Source organism: Anopheles cruzii, chromosome 3 (genome assembly GCF_943734635.1).
Source record: "Anopheles cruzii chromosome 3, idAnoCruzAS_RS32_06, whole genome shotgun sequence".
In the NCBI taxonomy this organism is placed as follows: Eukaryota; Metazoa; Arthropoda; class Insecta; order Diptera; family Culicidae; genus Anopheles; species Anopheles cruzii.
This window is the reverse complement of record NC_069145.1, coordinates 16,758,301-16,786,045: the sequence shown is the minus strand read 5'-3', so window position 1 is coordinate 16,786,045 and position 27,745 is coordinate 16,758,301. Positions and strand designations below refer to the sequence as shown.

The window sequence follows — 27,745 nt, the reverse complement described above, 5'->3', positions numbered from 1 at the left end:
GGTAGAGGCTGATTACTCTCGATAGCGAGACAACCGAACTAGATTATGGACTTAATTAGTGACGCAGCCGCAGCCGGATACTGTTAGGTTATAGCGGGTATAGCTACGAAAAAATCGGCACCTCCGCAAGTACGAATGAAAAACTTAGAATGGTTAAAAACTTAATTAGAACCAAGCTAAGACCCGTTACCGAAATTGTGTCCTTTATGAGGACGCAAACAGTGGGCCTTAATTGTGTCTTGTGACGGCGGGGATAATTAATTCTACGTTTACAACAGCCTCAATACTCATAAATTCACTGCGCGGTTGGTTACGGATCCAAATAGTGGTGGTTGCCGCAGACACGGGACCGATGGCCCGAAGGTAACCCGGCTTACGGAGCCGACCCTTACTACGCCATCAAAAAGATACTGCCTAGCGGGATGAATAATTCACCGGTGGCTAGGTGCCACTGGTCAAGTAGTTGGCTTTCATGCTCCACACGTTCCACACCCTGGTGGCCGAATTTATTTCATCACCAAATCAGGAGCGAACTGGGAATCCACGAAATTCCCAATTCGATCGATGGTTTCGTTGGCGTTCCTTCCGGGTTCAATTCCACCCGTCCTGGAAAATTGGCACGCGGCTCGGTACGGACACAAAATTGCATTGCAATGAAGAAAGCGAAAATAATAAAAATAATTCGCTTCAAAGCGCGATAGGTGCTTCCGGGATAGGGCGGAACGGCCATAAGTCGAACACATTTATCGAACCCATCGTCCGACAGGGACTTGAGCAAGAAAAAAACACAAAAACATTTAAAGCCGGCGAAGCAACGAGGAAAACTCCCAAAATGGCTGGCGGAACCCTTCGGTTTTCTCCCTCCGTTGGTTTGGAAAGCTTTGAATAAATAAGGGCAAACCGTGGACCGGCCACAGCCCACAGGCCCGCAGTGCACCGAGCAGCAGGTTGAGGTTATTGGCCGACCGGAACGCCGCCACGCCGCCCGCCGCCGCGCGTGGGTTAGAAATCGGTTGTTATGCTTGTTTGCATCCCCCATCAGCAGGGCGCCCACCTGCCCCGAAAGGGTGAAGCGTTACAAAGAAGAAGCAGAAAACCAAAACATAAATGCAAGCAGACGACTAATCAAACATTTATTATTTACGATCGCTGGCGCTGGCGCTGGGTAGTAGATAATCATTTTTAATGACTTCCCGGCCAGGGAAAATGGGCTTGCACCTACGCGCGCTTCCTTGAGAGGCGCGATCGTCAGCCAGCAGGGAGAAAACAAATCAAAACATTCGTCTTAATATATGCCAATTTTCACGCAACACACCAGCCAGCCAGCGCCCTCCAATATCGTTCGGCTGCGGCTTAATCGATCGCCATTCGTTATGATTTCGACACGCAATCCCCGACCATCATCCGGCGGCCACCACCCACCCGATCGCCCGAATGGCTCACCCTTCGCCCCATTGCTCGTTTTATGTTGCCCATAAACCCCACGGCCCACACACGGCCAGCCGGCTGGCAGTTGGCGAGGTGTAAAATTCGAACGTAATTCCGATGGCAGCTCGGTGCGCCCGGAAGCCCCAGAGCCAAGCCAACCGGTGGCGTCAGCACAATCGACATTCCTGCACGCACGCACGCACGCACCCAGCCCGTGCATCAACACCGGGGCGGAAGGTATGCGCGAACGGAAAAGCCGAAAACAAAAATGCCCCACGGCCGGGCCGCACGAACCCACACGCCGAAGGGAAATGGTCGAAAAAATAGCATCGAACCACGACGACGACGACGATGGCAATGATGAGCCACCCTTCGCAGCCAGCGGACAACTTATGCGCCGCGGCCAGTGGGTGACTCACTGCTACGCGCCGCCATTCGACGGTTTGGGACGCGGTGCCGTGTGAAACTCTGTCGAGACTTCCCATTTATGCTGCGCCACGGTGACCGGTGGCCGACCGACGGTGTCGGGACCGGGTGTGAAGGTGTTGCTATTATTACGTGATCTAGTTTTTGTTTTTGTTGAATTATTGAAGAGTGGAAAAGGTAGGGAAGAACACTACAATATTCATCAGCTCAACATGCCCCACAATGCGGCATTGTAAAATCAATCAATGAATATTACATGTCTGTGTGGGTTAGATGATAAAAGATTAATCGAAGCATAAACTAAGTGGAACATCTCATTCAGCATTTATAGAGTAATCTACAACAGAAGCAACATATCTAAATTAATAGAAAAGAATCCCTCGCATTCCATATTGAAAGGCCTCATAATGAATACAAAGTAAATAATAAAAAATATTATGCTAAAAAACCAGTTGTAGATAAGTTCACAATTATCTTGATTGATGCTTCTTCACCAGAGCGTAGCATAAGGAATTGTGAAACTTTTTCCCTCCTAGCCACAACCTAGTGTAAGAAAATAGAAATCACAAGGAAAACGACAACGACGGTTCCGAAGAAAGAAGAAAACCACAAAATCCAGTGCCAAATGAGGTCATACTTTCTATGCGGTACGGTGGGGTGTAAATGCAAAAAGCTCCGTGTGTTCCGATACTTCCCCAAACACTTGGACAAAGCAACGAACGAATTGTGAACCGGCAGGCAGACAAATAAATCAAAGCCCCCGCGCGCCGGCCGCAAGCAAAGTGCATTCCGCCATTATTTTCCTTGCTCTTCACTTGGCGCTGCTTAATTTGAGCTGTTTCTCTTTATGCAAACACGCCGGAAACTTGTTGCCACGGATGCTGGAGAAGACCGAAGGGGGGGCCGTTCGTCCGCAAAATGAAGGTAGGCGAAAGATAAAACCACAACAACCGATCGCTGCGCAGGCAGGAAGCTCGAGTCTAAGTCTCGATTCCGAGTCCATATCGTCCGATTACTGGCCAAAAAAAATGCTTTACATCACAATTTGTATACTTTCGTGCTCGTAGGTTCGATGATGCTCCAACTGGCTCATTTATGAAACAAATAAAAATCTGACTAAATTTCTCCTGTAAAACGGACACGATGTGCGTTACTGCTCTTGAGGACGAACCGGACACTGTTATGGAATGATGGAATAACTAAAAGCGTAAGACGCTGGCAAGGCCCGACGTGATCATCGATCGCAACATTCCCGCGATTGACGCAGGCGGCACGAAACGGTGAGCATCTTAAGAGTGGCAGAAGAAACTCCGGAGGCTGCAAAAAGCACACGCCCAAGAGCTCTCGCCATGTGTTGACGAAAAAGGCAGGTCGTCAGGTGGCTTCGATGGAACGCAGCCCTCGACGTTAAGTGACTCTTTTTACTGGCTTTCTTGTTCGTTTGCCAACATTTATCTTGCGCATGTTGCGATCAGTGTCAAGGTCACGGAACCACTGCCCAAGACAGTGACGGACGACGTCTTGAGCGGGATCGTTGACCTTCCGCACAGCCCAGTGTGATGAAGGTACCAGGCGCACTGGCCGACAGGTTCCGGCCGACCGGCTATCAAACGGAACCGGTCCCAGTTCCCATCGGTAGCGACGTAGGTGTGATTCAAGAGGAACTGGGAAGGCACAACACGATGAGCGAATGACAAATTGGTTAATCTAGCAGAAGACTCTAGGGTTCGGCTTGCGGTCGATCCGAGAGTTTAACGGTTTGGAACACTAGAAACACTTGAAAGGCTGTTTTTGAAAATATGCCAAAAAACTTTGCGGTCGATGGGTCACATAGTTGGGTAGTTATTGTTGAACAAGTTATTCAACAAAATTATCAGACTACGAGCAAAGCAAAGTAAAACACACTTTCAATGGCGTAAATGGCAAGGCAAAAAATGCAACATAGCATGGTGTAAGCCTACCCACACTTACACGAAAGGAAGGTAAGTGAATTAACGATTTCGATAAGATAGCAGACGATAGAGCCACGCGAAGGTTGCCGCAGGCCTCACCAACATCGTCTAATTAACTTTCGGGCTAGAACGTTCGAGACGAGCCCGGGGAGCTGTAGCAAGGCAGCGGGAAAGGCAGAGAAAAGGCAAATTTTTCGCCACACAAAATGCCAACACGCGGATGTTGCGCCTTCCAGCGAACGATGCGCCATTTTCTGCTCCGGCCACCGAGTACGCCCTCCTAACGGGTGGTGAGCGCTGACATTGAAATTAACACCTCATTTCACCCGATGCTGCTCCACACTGCAGTCGGCAGGTGAGAGTTGTTCGCTGTTTAGAAGGTGCTCGTGAAGGCTGAGTGTGAAAATGTTCACCTCACAGAAAGCACGAAAAAAAACACACACATACAACAAATGAACCGACTCCTTACGGTCTTCTCCGTGGCCTTTATGCTGGAAAACTCAGACACGCAGGTTGAAATCGGGGGGTGATTGAGTTTGGAAGTGAAGGATGCGTAGAGGGATTGCTGCGTAGATATTAGACCACATTCGTTGGTCTTGCTGGGATCATTAAAACAGTCAGTGGGTGAAGAGACCAACTTTGGTGGTCCCACACACTCTGTGGTTCCAAAACGTACTGTAATATACACGCACACCCACACCAAACATGTAAATGTGTGCTGTAAATGTGGAGAGTGTTACAACATTATTAAACAACCGAACACAGCGCAATCGTTAGCGTGAAATATTCAAAAGTTTTAGGTTTCGGTCTCGGCGCACAAATAACAGGGAGCCCCCGAACGAAGGTCATGCTCTCGAATAGCACAACTAACTCTATTATTTTGTACGATACAAAAATGTCCTATACATCGTCAAACCAGTTCAACCAACAACGCGAAAAGTTTTGTATTTTGCTGTAGAGCTGTAGAAAATAATCAATAAATGGTAAAAGAGACAAAACAATATTTAAACGATGCAAAGAGCGAAGAAAACAGATAAATCTGCGATATGCGGCAACTCCAGATTGGCACTCCGCCAGTGCGAAAGCAGTGCCCAACGAGCGTATCGTATTATCGCCATTCTGCTGCTACCATGCGGCGCTGGTCGTTGCATATTTGGCACGCTTGACGATGACCCGTATTTCATTTTTTTTTTATGCTGCGACTATCTATGGGCCCCCGGGGAAGGCGTTTGAACCGCGGCTTGACCGCCTTATGATGGTGGCCTCATTTGGGAGCGCCTTAAATGGACGCGCCGCCGCCGCCGCCGCCGCCGCCGCCGCCGCCGCCGCCGCCGTCTGCGTGTGCCAAACATTTCGCACGTTAAGCCGAGTTTGTATGTTGGGCCGAGTTTAGCGGATCAACTCGTTTTGGTAATGGTCAATCTATACCTGGGATAGTACTTGCGAATTACCAATTCTTGCGGGTATTTTGTAGACGCGAATGTAAATTAGGAAGGCCGAAATAAGAAGCATTGTAATTTACATCAAACTAACAAAAATCGAGAACGTTCTAGAGAAGCAAGAGTGATAATGAAGCACTGACCTAACCACCCGATCTCGATCAAGCAATTAAAAGTGCTCATGTACCCCAGTCGCCACCATGCTTCGAGCAACGACTGCAAGCGTAGGTCATTCCCCAAATGCACAACACCAAGACATCGCCATCAGAACTTACAGCTCAACCCATATTTCGATTTCTTAAGGTCTTTTCTCGGGTACGTCTGGGGTGCAACTGGCTGGGAAGTGCTTCCGGCGGGTTATCTTCCAAGCAGTAAATTAATTAGCTTTCAAAAAGAGAGGACAGTAAGCAGTGCTTCAAACGAACCGAGACCAAAGTCAAAACCAGAATGTAAGAGCAGCGAGAGAAGAAAAACCCGGCATTTCCCCAGAGAAGTTTTCTGGAAAATCGTAGCGAAACATAGACCATAACCGAATTGCAATCTGTACAAGTGAGCGGACGCTTCCGGAACGGACGGGTTCGTTGTTGCAGTCGACAGCGAAAGCCACCACTGTAAATGTACGAACGGCCAACCCTATATTTTCCGCTCAACCGAAGAAGCCACAGCAACAACACTCAGAAGAACGTTCGTTCGGTCTTGGCCCAACACACCCAACTCTAGAGGGGCTGGGATTTCCAAGCGTCGTTCAAGTTCGAGTCTCACATAACTTTCAGCTCAACCCAACGGTGGTAGATCTGCCCAGTGGTAGCGTCTACTTTATTAACTTTGCGGGGCAATATTTTCTTCTAAGACTTCTTGAATAGATAACACGCTGTGGGTTGTCCCGTAAAACGCCCCTTCAAGTGCCTGTCTTCAAGAAAGCTTTGCCGGAGGCTACATTGTGACGCCGGTAACATTCGTACCACGTTTGGTGGGACCACAACAGACGGTTGAGGTTTCAGTATAAAAGCAGCGTTAAAACGATCCACAGACCCTGGAACAGATGCAGATGGAGATGCAGAGTGAAAATTTTTCGTTCGAATCGCTTTTCTCGTCCGACCCGGGCGTTGCCGCTCGAATCAGTTTAATCGAGCAGAAAGGCCATTTAGGCCATTTCTCTCATTTTCTTCGCCTTACCCAAAGCCCTTTTGTCGGCTGTTCAACCAAATTATGCTGATCGGTGGCGGCAAAATGTCGAGCATAAAAACCCCAAGCGGGACCGCAGAGTTGTTAGGAAGCGCAATGGCGTTGGAAATTAATTTGAATCGCATAGCACAGCGCCATCATCTGTGACGGAAATCGTTGCCCGGATTGCCTGCGCTGGTCATACGACAATTAACCTCCGATGGATATCCCACAAACTGTTCAAACACTCACCGATGGGTGCATAAATTAATCTCCGCCAAAGTGGTGACATTGTCGTTTTATGGTGAATTAAAAACAACGTGGCATAGCACGCAGAAAAGTTGGTTTTTTCATTGTGCAGCATTTCAAAGTCTCGCTGCCATCCACAAGATGTGCGCTAGCGAAGGCTCTTTCGAGGTTTTCAATTAGCCGTTTCGACGGAGAAACTGTAAGAATAGCTCTTTGAAGTTCCAGTTTTGAAGGTCGTTTGTTTATTGTTGTAGAAAAACATGCCTTCGCATTGCGTTTGAAGTCGGGCAAACAGTTTTCTAACGAGAGCACACAAAGTAACTTCCTAAGACTGCCTGGCCTGTGCATCGGAACTCCACACCAAATGAATGCAACCCTTTAATGGATTAGCAAAAAACACGCGTTCCTGCTCCGTTGAGACATTCGAAATAATCTCCCATTTCCATGCCGGTCAGGAAGGCCTTCCATCATCGGAAAGAGCCCGCAACACGGTCCAGTGGGCTCCAGAGGGGCGGTGCTGGTCTGTTTCCGGTGTAAGGCTCCGCCAGATGTTGGAACTGCACAAGGCGGAAAACCCTAACCAGAAGTGCTTATGAAGATGCCACGAATTGAACGAACCATTAAAAAACGCCACCAGCGACCGGCCGGCTGGCCGGCGGGCGGGCTGGTTATATTATACAGTAAAATAGCCATTGCCTTTCCACTCTCTGTCCAGGTGTTCGCAGTCCCCAGTCCTTCCGGCTGTGACGATGCATATGCTTAAACGACATTTCGCTAACGCAACATAATTGGTGCCACGGGGGAAGGTAGAGAAACCCGTTTCTGCCATTGTGAGTTGCGAATGCCCAATGACGCAACCGCCGCAGTACACCGCCGCCGGTGGCTTTCGCGGCGTCCTTGTCCTTAAAAGCCTTTAAGAAAAACGACATATTTTGCATGTCACGCTCAAGGGAAACTACAGCCGGAGTGTGTTGGTCGCCCAGCATTGTTGTGAGAGGAGACGCTTCTGAAGGCTGCTACTAGGCAGGCAGCCCCAATCCAAAAATGGACTTTACCGTTCTGGGCTGGTGAAAAAGCAGATGAAGCCGTATTCACAAACACACGAGATTCACACATTTTAGAAACACTTTCACGACGCTTCCTTCGTGTTACGGTCACTGTAGGAAGCAAAACATTTGCACCCGAGTTACAAGACCGTTTGTTTTTCCTCTCGCCTCTGGGTTGCCAGTTTTCCTTCCTAAACCGAACTGGAATGAAATTGTTTTATTCATAGACCGTGTGGTTCCCCGACGGTGCCGTAAACCGATTCGGTTGCAGCACAGTAAATGTCCTTTTTGCATGTCGGTTTCCCGGTTATTTTGCCCCCCTTTTCTACCTACCTATTGTGTCAGTGTGTGAAGCACTCTATAATGCGTTCGTCCTTCCGCTAGTACACCAAACAGAACAGAGCTTTTGGCATAGTTTTTTCTTTTCTAATTTTACCGCCCCAACGGCCGTACTTCCTTACTGCGAGCGTTCCGCAGCCCAAGAAGACCCTTCATGAAACCTTTGCTCTTCGGGGCCCCCGGATCTTTCGCAAGGAATCGTAAAGCAATGGAATGCTATTCATAATTCACGGTTGGCTTATAGGTTGACGTTCCAAACATTTTGCCACACCCACAGGTAAAGTGAAAGGTAAAAAACTGTCGTCGAATACGAGTTTGCACATTGCACTTTGCTATACAACTGGATAAAAAGCTTATCTTCGTCTGTTGATTTTATTTTAAGAAGTCCATGAATTATTATCACAACCTTGAGACTCGTGAATCACGTAAAAGCATTATCATAGTGGATGGGTTCTGTTTCTGAAAATCCGGCAAAACAGAGCCATTCCTATGACTCAGGCGCCTACCAACATAAGTTTCGTTCGTTACCCATTAAAATATTTCTGTTTTGTGGTTTTTTTTTATAAACTGGAGAAGCGTTCAAAACGGCAAATGGCAACGGCGAAAAAATGCAATTGAGCCGCATGGTCTTATCGCTCTGTAAAACTGTACGATGGTAATACAATTCAATGACAAACGGAAATATCACTCAGAGACATTGAACATTCATTCGCGTACCATTAAACTGATGCCTTAGAAATGAGTTGTAATACTATCTTTTCGATACGTATAGCTGTCAGACTGATATGTCAGTCTTTACGGTTCGAATGCGCTCCCTGGCCTCGATGCAACTACACAATCAATACGATATCGAACGCATTCGGCATCGGTATAATTCATTACCGACAATGTCCACTGTTGTAATTGATATTAACTCATTGCAGCATTCTCAAATTACCGAAGCAATTGAGGCCACCGGGGAGGATTTCAAATGTTAAAACATCCAATTCTATCGGCCTCGCCGCCGTACCACCGGTACGTGAAAAACGTTCCACTCCCGTCTGATAGCAAAGGAAAAACAGGAAGACTGGAAAAGAAGGAAACAGCGATTGTGGTTTTCATTTTCACCGACATACATTCACATGCAGGCCCATCATTTTCTTTGTCTTTGGAGGTGAAAAGGGAAATTTATATCACAGGTACTTCGGGGTAAATGGTAAAACAATGTTTTCAGCGACGCAAAAGAACGTCCCGTTGTCATACGACAATAGACAAGACGTGCGACAGAGAGTGCTCTAGGACACGGTTGTGTTTCCTTGGGCTGCACAGGCAGCACCGTTCCCGTGAGCAACGGTTAAAGGGCGATACATGACTCACTCACTCTCTGAGCAATACATTTCCTATCGAATCCGGAACATTCCGACTTCCGTGCCTGGTCGTTGGTCGTCAAGACGGGTGGAGGATTCTTCGATTATACTGCTGGGAGTGCATGACAAAGGTAACAGGGCGCAAGGGGCCACATTCTTTCGAACCGATACCGACAAACAACGTGTCGTCAAGGTGCACAAAACTAGCGCCCGCCGACACTGTTTGGCCGTAGGGAAGAAAGTTCCCGAAAGTCATGTATTTCGAAAATGGGAAATTACGAAAAATATTTTCATCAAACTGTTTATTTTTTTACCAAAATTAAGGGCCACGGTTTTTCGGCTTTCGTGAAAGCAAATGTGACAACCGAGGGCTCGAGATGATGGCCCAATTCAAAATTAATCATTTGCCGTCTTCGCAGAGAGAATGAAGAAAAATGACACGCGACATGCTTTCCAAAACGCAACGACACAAAGGTAAGATGTAAAACGACCAGCGAAAGGTTTCAACGTGACAACCGTTTTTATTGTGCCTGAAGCGGACCGCATTACGTTTATTATGTCCTGAAATGGCTCTCTAAGGTTAGGATAAACCCCTTGTCGCAAGGTGGACAACGGTCTTAAAGCCGACATCGAACAAGGATTAGGAAGGAAGTACGCTGCAGGTAATGCTGGATATGGTTAGTACCACCGCCACCACCGACGACTCAAGTGTACCCATAATCAAAGTCTGTCTCAAGGTTGTCCACCGACATGTGTCCTTCGTCCTGAGCCGTCCCTCTCATGTCCACACCTCGTGCTCCAAAACAAGAGCAAAAGTCACTTTTCCAATGGAACGGTTGGCGATCGATAAACAACCGTTTGTCGTCCGCCATCGGTGGGAGAGAACGAATCCATTGGACGGAACAGAACGAGAGGGCGATAGTTGCACACCAATCGCTCCCGCAAAACCCGGTCCCATTTCCCCCGATCGATTATTAGGGGAGCCAAACGGCGAAGAACGGCAGCAGGAGCACGAAACATCGACCACCACAACCGGTTGCAATCTCCCTGCTGAAGTTTTGGCTCTGTCCATTCGTCCTTCATTCGCACGGACCCATCTTATCCATCTGCACACGGATCATTCTAGTCTGTGTTTAGCTGATCACGAATCGGAAGCGGAGACATCTGTGACTGGCTCCCGCATTACGCACTACTTTTCTGTCGCTGAGGCGACTACGTACCTGGTGAATGCGTTTTGCCGTTGAGAATTTGGTTAATTTCTTCCATGGAGTCCGCCATGTTTACAGCGCTTTCGGGTTCGTGGAGTTTCGGGAGGAGGCGTATCGTTCGGCGAGTGCTTGGAGTAGCTGCTCTTTCGGGAAGTTTCCGGTTTGGTTGCGGTCAAGCGCCTTCGGCGAGGTTCAAGATTCTTCTCACCGTCGCGACTGTTTATCTGGACGGTCTCGCTGCGAATTATGCGAGCTCAGCAGTATGATTCAGATGACGGAGCGATTCTGTGATATGGACCGCTGCTGCCTGTGGTGGAATGGTGGAAAAGTGCCGCACCTTCGTGTACCCTGCAAAGTGCCAGCGCAACGCAACAAACACGCGGCCGCACACAGCTACACACCACGCACCGTTTCGTACACGTACGCGATCTTTTCGCCTGCCACAGCAAATGCCAACACACACTCTGGGCGCACACACACGCTCTCACGCAGAACTGCACACACACGGAACGAACAGGGGCACACACACAGGCGCACGGTGGCAATAGATTTTTCACCCCGTATGGATGGCAAATGCCCGCACTTTGCCAAGGCAACGACGGACGACGACTCTGCCTGCTAGCTCAAAACTGACAGCCCAAAAATCGCTGACAGCTGCTGGCACCGCGCGGTGGAAGTGTACGCAACGTTACACACGAAAACGCACTCACTCGACTCTCAGCTGCTCTGTGAATATTCAAGCACGCTTTATGCGCTAACTAACACATCCGCAACACCGAGATCACCGCACCTGAGACGACCTTACTCACTGCGCGCTCTCTCTCACTGCTGCCGACCACTGACAGCACACAGAATATGACGGTTGTCGTTTCGCGTTTCTGACAAATAATGCTGGCAGTGCACGCGGCCACAACACTCGGAGGCTCCAGAATACGACCTGTTTTCTGGGGAGGTGATCGTGGAGCAGAGTTTCTATCGGTGCTGCCGGATGTTGGCCGGATATCGATGTGGATGTTCCTTCTGTGGTGTTGTCTACCGATGCCTATGGACTCTATATGCATCCACCAAAGTGACCTTTACGTTTCGCCTACAGAAGCTCTTTAGCACTAGTCACACGGTACGGCACAAGCGGACGGACAGATAATGCATTCAACGAACGCAAATTAAAAAACACCCGCAACTCTATGTTTCTCCTAAGGACGGTGAACGAAACGAAATTGAAGAGAATACAAAAAAAGACTTTACAACAAAAAGTCACTTGATGGTCGCGCAAAAGCTGTCAAGGCTGAGAGAAAACGGTCCCAGTTGAACGGGCGGAAGCAGTTTTTCACGGTAATTCAGTTTTTCACACTTCCTCCGTTCGGTTCGTGTGACAATTGTGGAACGTACACGACGGCGATCGAACGTTAATTTTACACCCCGATGATGCTGGGACTGTTCTCTCTCTTTCTCGCTCCCTTTCATGCGCTACCTATTCTTTCTCGCAGCAAGATGCACTTTGTTCGGGCCAAAAATTGACCACCGTCTGCGACTGGCGAGCTGACAGGGATCTTTGCGGATCTTTGCTATCACCTTAAAATTGATCGCCCAGAAACACACCGTATGGCCGTTGCAGGGGTCGTGGACTGTCTGGCGCTATCGCGAACACGTAGCTCGAATGGTGGGCAGAACTTTACCGTACTTTCTATCTTCCCTTGCACTTTGCTGACCAGCTGCAGCGAACGAAATCCTTTCAACGGTGACGGTACGCTCTCGGGACCTCTCTTTTCGCGTACGGCCAAATCTCACCTCTCTTTCGGGTTCACACACACGATCCGTCTCGTCGACAGACTTGGGACACAACCGCACACGGGAAAAACGACGGGAAAATCTCTCACGCGCACATTTCCGCGGTTGGAAACTTTTTGACATTTTTTTCCGGTTGTTTCTAGAATCCAACCCTTTTTGAACCTAACTTTGAACCTTACAAACCTGACCAAGTGATCGAACACAATCGCGGTTCGATTTTCTCTCGGTCTCTCTTTCTCTTTGGATCGTGTACTAAAGCCTGCCGCGAGGAACCATGTTTTGACAGCTCGTGCGACAACTTTTAGAACAACAAACGGGATGGGTGAACAAAATCAGAAGAAGGGTTAGCTCCAATTGTTTCTAGCAATAAGTTACTCACTAAAAGTGCAGCAAAGCCACCGTGGTTCGTATAGTAAATTCACCACTGTACTTTGCCCGTTTTCTGGAAGCCGGCCCATCTAAAGTGTGCGTTTTAGTACTAAAAGTGGATAAAAGCAATAGCACCAATACTGTACAAAACTCACAGCAGCACACACCCGCGAGTAGCGCGTGTGATGGTTCGATAAACGCGATGAGCACATGCGAGGCGGCGGCATGGGAACAGCGCAACAGAGGCCGCCGAAGACACACACCGAAAGAAAGCTAATAAAAACCCGTTTCGTATGCCGTGAAAACGCAACGCACGTCTTCGGGAACGGTGGGGCAGCGAAAAATTTCGTTGGCAGTGAACCATTCAAATTCCGCGTTTGGAGCCCCGCTGACGTGTCCCGGCAATAGTCTCAGGTAATAGTTGCATTTCGTCTGCTTCATGTAATCATGCACCAGTCCCAGTCGCACATATTCGTGTATCGTTTATCCTTCTTCCGCTTGTACGATCGGTGCTGAAGGTCAATTGGATCATAAAACTATTCTCTTCTTCAAACTTCAAGCTTTCTGGCCCTCGATTTCCTTCCTGGTAACACTCATCGAGCGACTACATACGAAAATGACGTCAGCTGCAGCAAATGATGTTTTCATCGTATCGGCCGCCCGAACACCGATCGGTAGGTAGTAACCATTCTTTACCCTGCATTTGTAAAATCATGAATGAACGTGAGACCTGAACTTCTTGGCTGTTGCCAAGTAAGCCGAGTAGACGAAATTGCTTTCCCCGAAGCCCATCTCGTATACAGTCATGTCGTTACGTGATTGGGCCTTTGAACAACCCGAATATCTCGCTCCACCATAAACCGTTATCTGGTGCTGGTGCAGCGAAGAAAAGATAATGATTCGATAGCACACCGAAATCTTCTGGAGTTAACTTCCGAAGGTCAACGATGTGAACGAACGGAAAAAAACCCACGCGAAAGGATAAGATCAGACAGAGAGATCGGTCTTCTGCCTTTTCTTTTTATGCAACACTTCTTTTCATCTAACGCCTCGTCCATGGTGCATTGAATATGCAAATTTCAACATTGGTTTAACGGGTGACACTACCACAAACGCACAAGGATAGATATCATCCGATGTGTAAATTTGCATAATAATGAACATCTTTGGATAAGGCTACGGCTGAAACCCCCAAACACAGCGAAGCGATGGGACATAAGAATGTACAAACTAGGCTTTACTTCTTTTATAATAGCTCATAATTGATTCAACACAAGCTCGCATGTTCTCCAAGAAGTTGAAGTAATTAGTAAGTCATTAATTAGTAAGCCATCGATCAAAAAACACGACACAATCATTAGGACACCTAATTAGGGGACAAATAAAAAAAAAGTATTGTGCTTTTGACGCCGTACAGTTTTTGTAAAGCTTGTAGCGACCTTCGGGCCATTGTATCAACCATGAGTCGAGTCACACTGCCACGGCCTACACACATGCAGCTAATTGATAGCCATCGCTCGATAGCTAACAAGCAAATTGAATTAAAATGCAATATTCGCTCCAGCGATAATGAATGAATATGATGTGAATGAAGTTCCATTTGCCATTCAAAAATTAACACAATTTCGCCTCTCCTTTCTTCGTAGGTAACTTCATGGGCGCCCTGGCGTCGCTCAGTGCCGCCGAACTGGGCGCAGTCGCCGTGAAGGAAGTTCTGCACCGTGCCGCCGTTAATCCGGCCGATGTAGACGAGGTTATTTTGGGCCAAACGCTGGCTGCTGGCCAGGGACAGAATCCGGCGCGTCAGGCCTCCATGAAGGCCGGTTTGCCCAAGGAAGTGCCTGCCTACAACATCAACATGCTGTGCGGGTCGGGGCTGAAAACGGTTGCTCTCGGCTACCAATCGATACGTACCGGTGACGCTAAGATCGTCATTGCCGGTGGCCAAGAATCGATGTCAAAAGCACCACATGCACTGCATTTGCGCGACGGAACCAAAATGGGCGAGGCAAAGATGGTTGACACGTTGCTCCGCGATGGACTGACGGACGCGTTCTACGATCTGCACATGGGCGCCACGGCGGAAAATCTTGGCAAAGAGTACAACATAGGGCGCGAGGAACAGGATACGTTCGCCGCCAAAAGCCAACAGCTGGCGGAGGAATCACAGCGCAAGGGGTACTTCCGCGATGAAATCGTGCCCGTGTCTGTGGTAGGGCGAAAGGAGACGGTTCAGTTCTCGGTCGATGAATACCCGAAACATGGCACGACGGCAGAATCGTTGTCCAAGCTGCGGCCATGCTTCATGAAAGACGGTACAGTCACGCCGGGAAATGCGTCGGGTATTAATGATTCGGCCGCCGCCGTGCTGTTGATGGGCGGAGCGGAAGTGGCGAAACGAAACGCAAAACCATTGGCAAAGGTCGTGGCATACTCCCAAACAGGCATATGTCCAAAGACGATGGGAGCGGGGCCAATCTCGGCGGTTCAAGCTGTGGTAAGCAGGAAGCGGATTTAATTCTTCTGTTTCAGCATCATAAACGAATGTTGGCCTGTTTTCCTCCCAAAGGTCCAGAAAGCCGGTTGGAAGCTGGAAGATGTTGATTTGTTTGAGCTAAACGAAGCATTCGCTGCCCAGGCGCTGGCCGTCAACAAGGGGCTTGGTGTAGATCCGGCAAAGGTCAACATCGGTGGAGGAGCGATCGCCCTCGGCCATCCGATCGCTGCTTCCGGTAAGTGCAGAATGTGGTTTGCAACTAGAGCAAAGATAACCGGTTGTTCATTCTTTTCCAGGATGCCGCGTGCTGGTGACACTCTTGTACGCACTGAAACGCACTGGTGGTAAAAAGGGAGTCGCTTCGCTCTGCGTCGGCGGCGGCATGGGTGTCGCAATGGCTGTCGAAATGGTGTGAATGGATAGTTATGTGTCCAAGGTAGATTTCTATTCCAACTCTTTTACTCCGGCAACGTACTTATTGTCGTGCTAACTACACAGAGTATTCATAAATGGTTCCAGGGAAGCATTAATGTATGTATTATTTCCTTGAAGAGGACGAGTTTAATAGCGGCTCGGTTTGGTGAATGTATTCTGGACGCGTATTACGAAGACAATAAAACAAGCCTGTTTTTCGTAATAAATTTATGGCATACATTTCACTCACTTCACTGTGTTATTTCGGATTCATAGCATGTTATTTTCGGCCAATGTAAGAAGTTGATTCTCTTGGGCACGCTTCTGTTTGAAGGTTCGATGCTGTTGTTTCCGCTTCACAGATGTATTTGAAGCAATGTGCTCCTGTAGGGCATGCCGGATGTTGATCTGCAAAACCGAAGGCACAGAAAATGTTACTTATTTCGAAAGGCTGATACGAAATTACAAACTATGACAATACAACATAGCAATGTTTGACTTTGATGGGGCTTTATTGTATTGGTTGACTTCCAAACGACATTGTTATAGAGAACATTTGTTCTTGTTTTACATTCATTTGTATCTATTGTAGGCATCTTATTAGATTAAGAATTGCGTAATAGTTTCATAGCACTAAACAAGTTTTTAAATTACGACCTCGAAAGCGAAAGTCAACAGTATGCGAAATTCTAGCCACGAACTCTAGCCATAATTCTTTCCTAAGGTTACAACAATAATTTTCAACAGTTTAATTCAAATGGCTGCCGAAGCCAACATAACAACGGATACAAGCTAATAACTCTCACAACGAGTAAAACACTTATGATGCCTGTATTTAAAATTCTGCAATTAAAAATAACAGCGGTTGGTTACTTTTGGGCTCACACCATAATCGTTACAGTAGGTTCTACTATTGCCGCCTGCATTACCATTACTTATGTTTCGTTTATAACGCCTTAAATCCTAACACATTTGCTTAATCATTATCAGCTTGGCTGTTCATAGCAGTTTGCGAAAGGTTGGCTGTATGGCTTTTGGCTTTGTACGTATTAAAGTAAACGTAAGTTAAGTGGAAAATAGCATACAAAAGGTCAATTCAATCGAACCCGATGTTGAGAGGAAGGCGGCACTTTGTGCATCGTTAGCGGTCACAGGTTTTTATTCTTCCCTCGTCTGAATACGGGGCTGTCCAAGTGGTGGTCACTTATACGCCGCTTTTCTTTACAATGCAAAATAAATTAAACCGAATCAAGGTAATTGCCAACACGAGAGAAGTGTTTCTTTTCTCTTTTTCCTATTTTCACCGAGAGGAGCAATGTATCCTTCGCTATTTTACTTGATAGAAGCAAACAACATTTCACGATGGTCAACCATCGCGCGGTTGCTGAACTAAAATAACTCACGAGGAATAAGACAACTAAAAACAAAACAATTTTTCAGCGCTAGGCCCCGAAGTGATCGATGACACTGGGGTACGGGGCTAACCTTTCCACTGAAGGTTTACCACAGATTTATGATCAATGTTTAAATTATCTCAACGAGCGCACAGGCGGGTACGCGTACATCCATTATCGCACTAATCTCTGCACCAGCCCGTGGTGGTTGTTAGTTTGGCCGGCTCTGTCATTAGAATACTTGCTTCACTAAGTTGTTCCAATTTGTTGCGCGAGAGGTTTGTTTGCGAAGATGTCCGCTTTGTTATCTTCAACCCATGAAACACACGGCATTCAGCGGTCGTTGAGAATTTCCTCTCGAAGAACAGGCCGACCGTTGTTATCGTTGAATACCAGGGACCAATGTTGACAAGATACGTCAATACGAAAATACTTTGTAGTGGAGCTATGCAGCAGGAACACTTATACCGGGCGCAGCATCAAAACGAAACGAATGCAAATACTTCAAAAATGAACGGAATACCATACTGAAGCCCGCAGTTGAGTGCAAAGTAGCACCACCTCCACTAATTATTGACCAACTTGAGCGGCTCGGCCGGATAGTAACCGTTGCAGGTGACGTTTTCCGTAAAGCAGTTGTAACAGTGATCGAGCGGATACTTAGCGACCTCGTCCATCGATGGGACACAGATTTTGGCGTGCTGCTTGATCAACGATGCCCACAGCGAGGCGTCCTCCGTTCCCGGTCCCGATCGAGTCGTAAAATACGATCCCCAGAACTTCGACACGATGTATGCCGCATCCGGATGTGCGTCCTCGCAGTCCCGCATCCCTTCCGCGGCCATCTCTTCCACGATCGCCACCGTGTCGGCCGTGGTGTACTTCGACGGTGTGTATACGTCCTGGATAAGGTTGTCGCCGACGTACAGCATCCGGAGCGCCGCTCCGGCAGTGGGGCGAGCAATTTTCCCCAACAGAACGGTCAAATCTCGCCAGTTGCCCTGCGTGTACACTCCGTACCGTTCGAGTTGTCCGGCCGTTACCGGTTCCGTTTCGCTATGGCCCTCGAGGCGCACGAATGGTTTGGCCGCCGTGAAAAAGCCCGGCTTCTTGGCGAATCCAACGATCACGTCGAACAGTTCGGGCCAATCCGGCCCAAAGGCGTACGAGGCGGTAAAGTTGGCGAAATCGATGTGCGAACCCGTCACCAAGAAGGTCGTTTTGCGCTTCTTCAACTCCCGTAACCACCCCAGCAGGGCCGGCGAAGCTTTCTGCATATAGTGGTCCGGATTGGCCTTTAGTGCTTCGAAATATCCACCGACGTTGGAGCCAAAGTGATCGCGTGAGTACATGTACACCAAGCCATCGAGTATGTCTGGCCACACGTTGTAGTGACCGATCCGCTCATGAGCATCCTCATCCAGGGTGTCGATGATGCGCCCAAACAGTAGCGCTGCGCCGATATCGAAATAATCCAGCACCGTGCGTATCTGCTCCGATAGGGGCCCATTCCATGCCACGAGCATGTTGCGGCAATATTCGTTCGTCACTTCCCAGCGCCGCTCGTCGCCATAGTAAGCCCTGATCTCCTCGTCTGCCATTCGTTTCGTGCCGTGTGTGGCCTGGCGAATGACAGCGTCCGGATCGAGCTTCAAAATGTTGCCCCGAGCGAAGTCGATGATTAGGCCGCGCTGCAGGAAGTCCTTATCGATTGGCTGTAGTAAAAGGCGCCCGGAGTATCCACGCTGTTCGACCAAGAACCGTGCCACAATGTCATACTCAAGCTCGATCATGTTGCCGATGCGGTACTGTAGCAACGTGTTGTCAAGGTCGAACCCGACGCAATCGTACTCCGCAAAACTGAACGTGTCCGCACCGGTCATGATGCGTGTGGCCGAATACCGGGAGAAGCACCGTTTCAAGATGGACGAAAACCCGGCACCGTTCGGTTGCGTATTTAATGCGCACTGCGTGCGGCCGGACAACGGCTGACACAAAGAGGCGCCGACCGTTTGACAGTTCTCTTGACACTTGCGCGGTTCGCGGGAGAAATTTGGCAGCGAATACTTTTGGCTCGACGATTCCCGCCCTGGCTCGCGTGCTAACGACGTGACGATCGTGCTTGCCGTGACGATGGCCTCCGAACGACTGCCAGCAAGTAACCCGAGCAACGATCCACCACCAACACTACTCAGCCAACACGGGCCTAACCGCTTAAGCGAGGAATTCATTCTCATGTTCCACGCGGTGGCGCTGGTTTCTTACCAGGGCTTCAAACGATGAAAATAAAAACACACGAAAGTACAGCATTCGGTTTCGCGTACTTTCACGATTTATTTTAATTCCCCCGACGGCCGAATACGCGGCCCGTACGCACACCTCACTCACACGCGACCCGTCCCGTGACGCTTTTCATTCGCGTTACTCGCGCGCCGTTCGATGGGAGGCCGTTATAATGTGCACTCACTCAGTTCACGATTTTACTGTCCCACTCCTACCGACGGCACGACGATAGCGTTTAGCGCACTGTTCACACAATCGCGCCAGCTGGGCGACGCGGATTCGCACTGTCCTTTGCCAGCAATCAGCTCTCAAAACAAACAGTAGTCGAGCGCTAGAAGCCAGACTAGCGAATTCAAAAACAACCTTTCAATCGCTGGCCAAGAAACACGGTTGGATGGGGCGGTAGGGCTTGTTTGGGGTAGCAATTGGCGGCCTCAGCTGTCCGTTGAGCTCGTACAATTGAGAGTGATTTTTTACGTAATCCAAACAATGGCCATCAGCGTGCCGTCCTTGGTCGTGTGATATCACGCGCTTGGCAGTTCATGCCCCGTTTTGATGTATTGATTACTGTAGCACTCCACTTGGCAGTACCCGGGATTGGGGTACATTGGTTGGCTGGGTTGATCCCGAAATAAATCCACCGTAGATCAACCAGGCACCGCACGATGCGCCCTCATTCACATGTTCATGATTTGCCGTCCGACGCAGTATTTAGCGTTGTCGTCAAGCGGAGAACAGCCCCATCTCGTTTCCTCTCGACCTTGTTGCACAACTCCAGCAACCGATAGGTTGACCGTGTATCGTAAAACTATCGTAAATGCACTTCTACGTAAAGGGTACCAGTTTTGCTGTGGGCAAGGCTAGCGCTGCTGTGTGCCATTACCAAGGTCTGGCGGGCCATGCCTTGCGGGTGCACCACGTTTTCGCGTACTACGGCCGAAACGGCCCACGCCGTGTTGGGGCAGTGCAGTATGTTTTTGTTTTGATGAAGGACGTTCTTCTTTGTGTTGATTTTGCTGCTCGTTTTCTTGAGTGTCAGCCCAACTGTCAGTTCAGTCGGCATTTGGCGCTCGAGTCGGCTTCAAACACATGCATTTTTTCCGCTACACAACATATCACTGATAATGTATATTTTCTACCCTACTATACAAAAACTTGGACCCCATTTTTGCTCACTGCCTAGAAGATATGCCAGACTCACCTCTTTCGGAATGTGGACGTAGCGTATGTACTGCGGGCAGATCATGAAGGTGTCCATCGGGAACTGTTTTCCGAGTTGATCGATGTACACAACGTTTTCCATAGTGATGTTCATGAAGCTACGGGCAGAGTTAACAAACCAATCGTCAAAGGAAACAACAACTCTACGCTTAATTGCGGTACGAACCCATCAACGTGTACTATGGTCCCAGCTACGGAAGTCTCATTACGCAGGTCGATTAATGTGTTTCGATCCACCAAGCACTGCACCAATCCCGTCAGCTCATTCAGGGAGTTTAGTTTCTCTATATTCTTCGTTTCAAGACTCATTTCTGCTCACTAAAGCAACTAAAAAGTATGGCTCCGGTGCCGCTACACAGATGATTCTGTTGCAATTGTTTACGTTTCGCGCGAACCGGTATTTTGACACAGTGGATAATGCCGACAAACCATACTGCCCGTACAACAGAACAGTGCTATTTCAATCACATGGATGACATCCCAACATTCCTTGCCTTATTTCATCTCATATTTGTTGTTTTCAATTTCAATTTCACTAAACTGTGACACAAATGCGATCGAAAACCATTTGCAATCACTTAAACCGGCTTCTTCGCAACCTTAGTAACAAAAATCACCATTTATTTTGCTGCTCATCTGTTGCATTTTGACCTCCCATCGGCTTCGGACGCTAACCGTGGTCCAGAAAAAAAGTTGGTTCTGATGCATTGCGTGCGGCCAGAACTGTCATTCTACGCGGCTGATTAAATACTTGGTGCTTAAAAACGGAGAAAGAACTCCCGTTTCCGTGACACGTATTTCGCTTGAACTGCCCGAGGACGAGTCTCGTTTTCAGTTCATTTCGTTTTCTATCCCGGGCACCGCGGAATCGAGGTTAGGAGGTCCACAGCGAGTATAACACACCCAACAACTCGAGCCACAGCGTGGGACGGCGGGTGCGGGCACACAAGTGATTATGTTTTCCTTCCTCGCGACACCCACCACTTACCTTTGCCGGTGCTAGAAGTGCCCTGAAGGAATCCATCGGACTACAGGGAAATGACAAAGATTTCATCAAAGATGATCCAAAGGTCAGCTACCGGTGTAACGCTGCGAGTGCTGGTAGCAGTCTTCGCCACCGTGTATCCGTCGCTGGGGGCAGAAATAAGCGTGACCGGAGTGAAGCTGATCGACGAGGAAGTCTGCGCGGGGCTGAAAACCCTTTGCCCGAAGATCGCAGCGACGGCCGAAGATCTGAAGGCGCTTGAGTGCGTTCAGTCGCTGCTTCCGGAGCAGATCGACAGTCTCGGGCCCGAGTGTCAGCATCTCGTGTGGATGCACACATCCGCCTTGATGGACGATGCCAATCTTAAGCGCATGATACAGCGTGGTTGCCCGAAAGACTTCCAGCAGTTCCCCTGCACAACTGCTACCGATGAACCGGGCCAGTATCTGGCCTGTATCATCGCTCACCGACAGGTGGCTAAGGGTAACGGTTGCATCGGTTACATTCAACGCCTCGAGTGGGTTGCTTTCTCGGACTATCGGCTCATACGCCAGTTTCTCACCGACTGCACGAAGGACATTGAGGCTCTCGGTTGCGGGCGTGTGGTTTCCGGCAAGGAGAAGGTGTCTCAGGGCGAAACGGTGGCCTGTCTACAGTCGTCGCTCGACAATCTAAACGCCAACTGCCGGCGGCAGGTGCTCCACTTATCGGAGGTGCAGTCCGAAGACTACAAACTCGATCGCCAGCTGTACGTGGCGTGTGCGAACGATGCATTTCGCTTCTGCCAATCGCCGTCCACCGCGGGCCAATCGCCAACGCTTCTGAAGTGTCTCATGAAGCATCGAAACGACGCTGACATGTCAAAGGGTTGCCAACAACAACTCCTCCGTCATGATCGGCTCGTCGTCCACGATTACAAAGTTTCGCGCGGATTAACGCGTGCCTGTAAGGAGGACATCAAGACGTACCGCTGCCGGCGCGGCGTATCCGACGACAAGGATGTAAGGTTGGCACAGATATTGCTGTGCCTGGAAGCGGTACAGAAGAATAGCACCAAACTGATGCCGGAGTGTGTGGCCGAAATTAACGACCACCGACGGATGCTCTTGAATGACTACAAGCTCTCGCCGGAGATACTGACCGGGTGCGAGAATGATATTGAAAAGTTTTGCAGCAATTTAGACGCCGGTGGCAAAACGATCCACTGTTTGATGGAGCATGCCCGGGCGAAGAAAAAGAAAGAACGTCGCGTAACGGACACATGCTTGCGGGCACTGGAGACGCTGGTGAAGGTGACGGACGTCGGGGAGGACTGGCGGGTAGATCCGGTGTTGCGCAAGGCCTGTAAACCGGTAGTGGACGTTGCCTGTTCCGATACGGACGGAGGTGATGCCCGTGTTATGTCATGCCTGATGGAGAAACTCGGAACGAACTACATGAACGTGGAGTGTGAATCGGCACTGCTGCAGATACAGTACTTTGTGGCGCGTGACTTCAAACTCGATCCGCAACTCTATCGGTGAGAAGGTTTACAATTGTTGGCACATTTTACAAAGGGCTCTTGTGTTGCGGTTTTGAAGTAACCCAAACCATCTTTCTTTCGCAGAAACTGCAAAGACGATGCAATAAGGTTCTGTAAGGCCAAGAAAAACTGGGCCGATCTCGATACGGCACAGATGGATCCGGAAAGGGGGCCCCTTATACTGCCCTGCCTGCATCGGTATGCGTATCCTGAGCGCGAAGAGATGCGCCTGCGGCCTGAATGTCTGCAGGAGGTGAAGCGTGTGATGCGACAACGTGCCAAGTCCGTCGATCTAATTCCGGAGGTGGAAGACCAGTGCCTGGACGATCTGGCGTACTTTTGCTTCGATAAAACGGGTCGTGGTGAGGAGATGCAGTGTTTACAGGACAACCTTGAAAAGCTGCAGGAACCGTGCAAGGTTGCGGTTACTCGGTACACGGAAGAAGAAGCGGCTCATGTAGAGCTGAACCCAATCATAATGGGAGTGTGTGGCAGCGCCATGGAGCATCATTGTGCCAGTATCCTGAAGACGGGACGAGATGAGGGCGAGATGATGGAGTGTTTAATCGGGGCCAAGAACACACCCGAGCTTCGAGACGATGTCAAGTGCCGGGCAGCGATCGAACACTTTCAAATAATTTCGCTGAAGAACTTTCACTTCACATTCAAGTTTAAGGAAGCGTGCCGACAACACGTGTCGCGCTTTTGCAGCAAGTGCACAACGAAGTACGAAGTAGTGGCGTGCCTGAGCGAGGTAATGCGCAACGATACGCTGCGGGAGACGAAACACTCAATACCGAAAGAGTGCCGGCAGCAGGTGCGGGCGCAACTCTATCAGCAGCGCGAAAATATCGACTTTGACCCGAAGCTGAAGGCCGCGTGCAAGGAGGACATCGAACGTCACTGTGCCCAGATACAGCACGGTTCCGGGCAGGTGAATATAAACAATGCAAGTGTGCCATGCCATTCTCCATTCGAACTTCCTCACCACCATCGTGTCTATAGTAACTGAATCGTGCTTTGATTTGGATCTGTTCGGGACGCAAACCGCAGGAGAAACTCTGTAACCATCTCCCTTTCTGTGTCTCCCCGACAGGTGTTGGAGTGTTTGCAAACGCACCATGGTGACCTTACGGAAACGTGTCACCATCAGTTGTTTGCCATAAAAAAATCTGAGCTCACCGATAGCGCGACGGATTATACGCTGCTGAACACATGCCGCGACATGATCCGTCAATATTGTCGCGACACCGAACAAACAAAGTTGCTGCAGTGTTTAAAACTGCACAAAGACGAGTCTCTGTTCGACGACCGGTGTCACCTGGTGGTGGTCAACCGGATGATCGAACAAAATCTCGACTATCGTTTTAACCCGGCCTTGCAGGCAGCATGCTCACGCAACATTGCCGAGTTCTGTACGCCCGTGGTGCGACGGGCCCGCCAGGATGAAGAGCTCAACGGGAAAGTGATCGACTGTCTAAAGGTGCGGTTCCGCGAGGGCCGTTTGCTACCGGAGTGCGAGCGCCAGATGACCGAGGTTCTGCATGAGCGAGCTCTCAATTACAAATTGAACCCGCTGCTACAAAGCGTATGCCACGATGAGATACAGGTGCTGTGCAGTGCACCGGTTGCCGATACCGAGAGTACAGGCGAGGATCACGGTGCCGTCGAGGAGTGTCTGAAGCAGGCGTTCACCGACAAGAAGCTGATCAATCGAGCGTGCAAGGTTGAGGTATCGGAGCTAATACAGGAGGGCAAGGCAGACATTTACGCAGATCCGTTGCTGCAGCGCGCGTGCTCGGTCGATCTGTTGAAGTACTGTTCCCACATCGAAAGTGGCAGTGGTCGTCGTAAGTATCTCTTTGGCATTTTCATGTGATTATTTAAAAACCGTTTTGCATTTTCCAGTTCTTAAGTGCTTGGAAGAGATACTACAGGGCGAGAGCAAAGCGTTGGAGCATGACTGCAAGAGCAAACTCTTGTCCCGCCTGGAAATGTTCCGCAATGCGGCTGTGGTAAGCCAAGAAAAGGGTTTCCGGCTTTCTTGTCGGCATAGTATTCATCGTTTCGTTTTTCTATTGCCAGTTTGTTCCACCACCAGAAAGCATCCATCAGCTGTACGATCAGGTGGTGAGCTCGCCGTCGAAGCACTACTTTCTGTTGGTCTTGCTCAGCTTCATCGGTATCATCTTCATCTTCGGTTTGCTCTGTGGTCGTGTGACCCACCGCACAATGGCACTGAAAAACAAGTGATTTTTGGCACGTTTGCAATTGTAATTTAAAAGATTGGTTTTATTCGCCTTTACATCCAAATTATGACTGTGTTACTTATGTGTTACATCAATCGGTTCGAGCATTATGATCAGTGGCAGGAAAAACGATCCATCTACGATTTGTACCACCCAATATTGTGCAATTTCTGTCCCAAAATGATTTTTCAATATGGACGTGTTTAAACAATGGCTGCTATTCTTTTTGCTACTCTCTGGACAATGATTACGTTCTACTTTTTTTATCCGCCCAGCACGCACCTTGCACTAGTTTACCCTATTTTCTTAGTAAAAACATCGTTCGACATACTTGATTGATAACCATCGAAGTAGACAGTAGCGAGAAAACAACAAGGCAGCCATTCTGTATTATATTAGTTAATGTACATTCTCCCGGAGGCAAATTTCCAAGTCCGAGGTACAAGACAAATCTGATGGAAAAGCATTGTTACGCGCTCGGCAGCAGTGAAACAAGTGCCAGCAAATGCATCTTTAGATAGATATAAGTGTGCTCGTCAATATGACCTCTGTAGAAAAGACTTTTTATATACATAGTGCATAGTACATGATCGATATAAAATGAAGTTCACTGTTAACGGAGAAGATAGGGAAAGGTCAATATCAACCTGTAACAAATTCACACATTCACGGTCAAACACCCATATACACGATTAGTTTTGCATGAGCTCGATTGTGTCAATAAAAAAAACCAAAAAATAACGAGTACGTATTCTTTTATTTCAAGCGTTGTCTAATTGTTTGAGATTTTTCAAGGAGTCATTCACCTTTTCGCTTAGATTGGCTAGATCATTGAGCTTCTCCTTCACATTCTGCAACTCGTCGCTTAAATTTTGGTGTTCGTTCAATGTCGCATGCATCTCGCTAGATAGGTGAAACAGTGTGGCTGAAACGATAAAGACGTGGGATTCGATTTACCAATGTATTGCTAGGAATGTACCAGATCCCTTTCACGGATTTACTCACTCAGCTGCTCATCCGCGAGCTCGTTGTGGTACTTCAAGCATTTGTAATTGTCTGCGTATAGATCGTACATTCGATTTAATGATGCGATGGTTCGGTTGTACCGTTCAAGGTACTCGGAGCTAGGAACTTCTTGCGAAGCTTGACTGTCCTGAGCTGGTGATTTTTCGACGGTCAATCCGTGCAATGTCTCCATAAGATGCGCGAGGGCACTTTCGAAGGAAGGCGACAAATCCTCCATCTTATTGCGTTCGAACTCAAACAACGTGCTTACTGCGACCAACAACTGCAGACTGAAAAAAGAGTTTTTTTTAAATTGAGTTCTTTTCAACGACTTCAACGAGGCAGGGTTGATAGAAAACTTGAAACGAATGTGCTATAAAAATATGTCATTCGCTGGCGCATACAAACAGCCGGCGTTTTTATCAATTTTTTTTTAATGTTGGTGCATTTGTTTTTTTTTGCACATCAAGTACATTGCAGATACGGGATCGACGGGATAAGACGGTGAAACATTGCATCTTACGCCACTCCCTCAACGGTCAAGGGCACGATCGGTTGATTGTGAAAGCTTGTGAGATAATCGACTTTACTTTCGATCACCTTCCGCGAACCTCCTGTGCAAGATGCAGAAAATTGTTTTCTTCGGTGGAACCGGCATGACCGGGCAATGTGCCGTACGGTATGCGCTTAAAAAAGGTAAGCCGAGGCTAGTGCCAGAGTTCACGGCGAGTACCAATTACCAATGCAAAATAACTTCAATTGCAGGCCTCGCTGTGCGGCTACTCGTGCGTAACGAAGCTACGGTACCGGAGGATTTCAAGGAAAAGGTTGAACTGGTCAAGGGTGATGTAACGAGCGCGGAAGATGTAAAGAAAGCGATCGAAGGACAGGAGTTGGTCTGCGTCGTGCTGGGCACGCGCAGCGATCTTAAGCCGAGCACGGTGATGTCCGAAGGCCTATCTAACGTACTGTCCGCAATGAAGGACGCGTCACTGAAGAAACTTTCCGTGTGCCTGTCAGCGTTCCTGTTCATGGAGCCCGAAAAGGTACCGGCGATTTTTGTGAACATCAACGGAGAGCATAAGCGTATGCTGGAGCTGGTTAAGGAGAGCGGTCTGGAGTATCGTGCCGTGCTGCCTCCCCACATCGCCGGTAGGTGCACCGTTGACTTGAGTGCCAATCGTACGCCCGGTTACAAATGTTTCTTTTTCCCTATTTCCACCTCTTGAATGCAGATGAGCCACAAGCAAAATTCGCCACGGACTACGACAAATCGCCCGCCCATTCGAGATCGATTTCAAAACTAGATCTTGGCCAATTCCTCGTAGATTGCCTGTTTGACGATGGACATTCCCGGAAGGTTATCGGCATTTGTACGGTTAAGTAAAGTGCTGCGCTATCACAAACCGTTCAACGCGTTC

At 48.7% G+C, this 27,745-nt stretch overlaps 6 protein-coding genes across 6 annotated transcripts; 3 read left to right on the top strand and 3 right to left on the bottom strand.

Annotated features, from left to right (window-relative positions):
- The first annotated feature begins 13,046 nt into the window (after nucleotides 1-13,046).
- Nucleotides 13,047-15,870, top strand: LOC128275482 (acetyl-CoA acetyltransferase). The gene is made up of 5 exons (XM_053013998.1): nucleotides 13,047-13,168; nucleotides 13,315-13,428; nucleotides 14,401-15,251; nucleotides 15,324-15,486; nucleotides 15,548-15,870. The coding sequence occupies exons 2-5, from the start codon at nucleotides 13,371-13,373 to the stop codon at nucleotides 15,664-15,666; spliced, it is 1,191 nt and encodes a 396-aa protein (XP_052869958.1). The 5' UTR covers nucleotides 13,047-13,168; nucleotides 13,315-13,370; the 3' UTR covers nucleotides 15,667-15,870.
- On the bottom strand, nucleotides 15,776-20,872 carry LOC128275483 (U7 snRNA-associated Sm-like protein LSm10). Its single transcript, XM_053013999.1, has 3 exons — nucleotides 20,730-20,872; nucleotides 20,544-20,661; nucleotides 15,776-16,073 (listed from the first exon to the last, which is right to left on the bottom strand). The coding sequence occupies exons 1-3, from the start codon at nucleotides 20,870-20,872 to the stop codon at nucleotides 15,936-15,938; spliced, it is 399 nt and encodes a 132-aa protein (XP_052869959.1). The 3' UTR covers nucleotides 15,776-15,935.
- Nucleotides 16,177-20,207, bottom strand: LOC128275481 (5'-nucleotidase domain-containing protein 1). Its single transcript, XM_053013997.1, has one exon. It carries the CDS (start codon nucleotides 19,294-19,296, stop codon nucleotides 17,626-17,628), a length of 1,671 nt encoding a protein of 556 aa, XP_052869957.1. The 5' UTR covers nucleotides 19,297-20,207; the 3' UTR covers nucleotides 16,177-17,625.
- Nucleotides 20,873-21,601: 729 nt separating the features above from the next.
- LOC128269951 (Golgi apparatus protein 1) lies at nucleotides 21,602-26,024 on the top strand. Its single transcript, XM_053007354.1, has 5 exons — nucleotides 21,602-23,067; nucleotides 23,155-24,004; nucleotides 24,167-24,920; nucleotides 24,979-25,085; nucleotides 25,156-26,024. Exons 1-5 carry the CDS (start codon nucleotides 21,602-21,604, stop codon nucleotides 25,321-25,323), a joined length of 3,345 nt encoding a protein of 1,114 aa, XP_052863314.1. The 3' UTR covers nucleotides 25,324-26,024.
- Nucleotides 26,025-26,080: 56 nt separating this feature from the next.
- LOC128269950 (uncharacterized) lies at nucleotides 26,081-26,595 on the bottom strand. Its single transcript, XM_053007353.1, has 2 exons — nucleotides 26,325-26,595; nucleotides 26,081-26,244 (listed from the first exon to the last, which is right to left on the bottom strand). Exons 1-2 carry the CDS (start codon nucleotides 26,560-26,562, stop codon nucleotides 26,081-26,083), a joined length of 402 nt encoding a protein of 133 aa, XP_052863313.1. The 5' UTR covers nucleotides 26,563-26,595.
- Nucleotides 26,596-26,829: 234 nt separating this feature from the next.
- LOC128273544 (flavin reductase (NADPH)) lies at nucleotides 26,830-27,737 on the top strand. The gene is made up of 3 exons (XM_053011535.1): nucleotides 26,830-27,020; nucleotides 27,090-27,476; nucleotides 27,560-27,737. The coding sequence occupies exons 1-3, from the start codon at nucleotides 26,948-26,950 to the stop codon at nucleotides 27,709-27,711; spliced, it is 612 nt and encodes a 203-aa protein (XP_052867495.1). The 5' UTR covers nucleotides 26,830-26,947; the 3' UTR covers nucleotides 27,712-27,737.
- Nucleotides 27,738-27,745: the final 8 nt, after the last annotated feature.